General features: G+C 47.3%; 1 protein-coding gene across 1 annotated transcript in view; it reads left to right on the top strand.

The window, feature by feature from the left end:
• Nucleotides 1-1,443: 1,443 nt before the first annotated feature.
• Nucleotides 1,444-2,333, top strand: part of LOC105303377 (mast cell tryptase-like) — a 3,307-nt gene continuing 2,417 nt past the window's right edge. The window contains exon 1 of the mRNA XM_011376986.1: nt 1,444-1,453. Coding sequence (XP_011375288.1) covers nt 1,444-1,453 — 10 coding nt within the window. The remainder of the gene's footprint in view (nt 1,454-2,333) is intronic.

Genomic DNA, 2,333 nt, shown 5'->3' with positions numbered 1-2,333 from the left:
GTGGGAGTTGCCTGATGATCTACCAGGACACAGCTTCTCGGGACACAGACTTATCTCTTTGCTGCCAGCATGTGACCAAGAGCTGTGGCTAAAAAGTGAGACTTCCATATTTGCCTTGATGATGGATAAGGTCAATAGCAACACTCCCTTGTAGGCTCCAGGCGGCCTGATATTGCCCAGTGCAGGGATGTGGGCAGGTCTTCAGGAACTCAGGTCTTCCGCCTCCCGGACCCCCAGTACCATCCCTTGGTTCACACAAGAAGGGAATTCATCCCTCACCTGTCCTGGCGCAATTAGCCTCCAGCACTAGGACCCCCCTTCTGCACACTTGCAGCCCATCATACATGTGGGAGGCAGAAGGATGGCCCTCAAGATGTCCTCATCCCAACCCCCAGCACCTATGATTATGGAGCTCACAGGGCAAAAGGCCTTTGAAGACCTGATTAAGGTGATGGTCTTGAGATGGGAGGTTTTCCTAGGTTATCCATGTGGGCCCAATATCCTCACATGGGTCCCTAAAATCACAGAATCTTTCCCAGCTGTGATCAGGAGCTGAGGAAATCGTGGACCGCTAGAAGCTGGAAAAGCTGAGAAACTGATTCTTCCTTGGAGCCTCTTGGAGGAATGCTGCCCTGCCCACACCTGAATTTTAGCCCCACAAGACCCATGTCAGACCTCTGACTTTCAGAACCATAAGAGAATAAATGTGTCATTATACCACCAAGTTTGTGGTAATTTCAAACTCAGATGATTTCCCCAAATTTACCAAACTATTTAGGGAAGAAATAATACCAAATCTACATAATCCATTCCAGGAAACAAGGGGAGAGAACACTTCTCAACTCCTTTTATAAAGTCAGGATTACCATGACATCAAAATTAGTCGAAGACATTACATAGAAAGGAAACTACAGACCAATACCCCTCATCAACATAGACACAAGAATCCTCGATAAAATATTAGTAAATTGAATACAGAAATATATAAATGATCTAGATAATACATCATGACCAAGAGAAGTTTGGATGAGAAAACCAAAGACCTTATAAGAAAACTACAGACCAGTGTCTCTTCTGCAAAGAGAAGCAAAACATCCTTAATCTGATTTTCCCAAATAGAATTCCTCAAAATACAGAAAAGATGACAACGTCACAGCCAAGTTCAGTTCATTCTAAGGATGCGAGTTTGGTTTAACATTACCTGGAAGGTCAATCCGGGTAATTCATCATATTGACAACTAAACAAGAAAAACGATTGTCATATCTTTAGATGAAGAAAAGAAACAGGCAAAATTCAATACACGTTTGTGATGACAGAAATTCTCAGCAAATTAATCGTGACAGTGTGCTATAGTTATAAGGAGAAGTAGAGATCAATGGAACAAATGAGAGAGCCTAGAAGTAGACCAACATGAAGCCCACTGAGTTCTGAGACAGATGACGATGGACGTCAGTGAGTAAATGGTGGTCTTTCAACAAATGTGATGAAATACTAACTACTTCTATGGAAAAATCAGAGACTGGGCCTGACCTCATATACAAGACCTGGTTTGGCTCAGAGATATAGACAGCTGGAAAGGGCATTGCTCATACTGCTGGACAAACTGCAAAACAATATATTTTTTGACTCCACCAGAGAACTGAGGTCACGGGATAGACAGCTAACCTGAAATATGGAGAGGAACAGAGCTGAGCACTTGACCACCTGGAAAAGCTGCTGCTGGAGCCAACCAGACACGGGCAGGCCCCAGATCCATGCTGGTGTCTGGGCAGGGTAGGGAACAGGCTGAGGCACAGGAGGGGAGACCCAGATGGCAGTGGGATAATGCAAGTGGTCCAAGAGGCTGTGAGCAGGGAGTTGCCCTGGAGGCCCTGGTGACCAACAGGTCCAGGGGAGAGTGAGGAGATGAGATGGATGGGACAGTGGTCAGCCCTGGCCAGTGGAGGTCAGGAGCCTGGTAGGCAAGTGTCCAAGGGGAGCTGGCACTGGTTACTTGTCTCACTGTCACTTCCATTTGCCTGTCCCTCTGCTGATGGCACTCAGATCCCGAAATAACAAGGTACCACTGTGATTGATCAGCAGAACAGTTCAGATAATGCCCGGAGATGAACCACCCGAGGAATCAGGTCTGCCATCTCCGGAAGGCACATCTGGGCCCTGGGTCTGAATCATCTGCTTCCTCCCCTCTGGATTGGAGGATGGAGCGCCTCTTCTCTGACCCCCTGATGGCCTGGAAGGATAAATGGGGAGGGGAGCGCAGACTGGGGCAAAGCAGCAGGGACCAGCCAAGGTAAGCACCCCACGCCAGACCCCAACATCTGGGTGTCACCAT

This window comes from Pteropus vampyrus, unplaced genomic scaffold (assembly GCF_000151845.1).
Source record: "Pteropus vampyrus isolate Shadow unplaced genomic scaffold, Pvam_2.0 Scaffold303, whole genome shotgun sequence".
In the NCBI taxonomy this organism is placed as follows: Eukaryota; Metazoa; Chordata; class Mammalia; order Chiroptera; family Pteropodidae; genus Pteropus; species Pteropus vampyrus.
The sequence above is the reverse complement of the archived record's forward strand: the minus strand, read 5'-3'. Positions and strand labels throughout refer to the sequence as shown.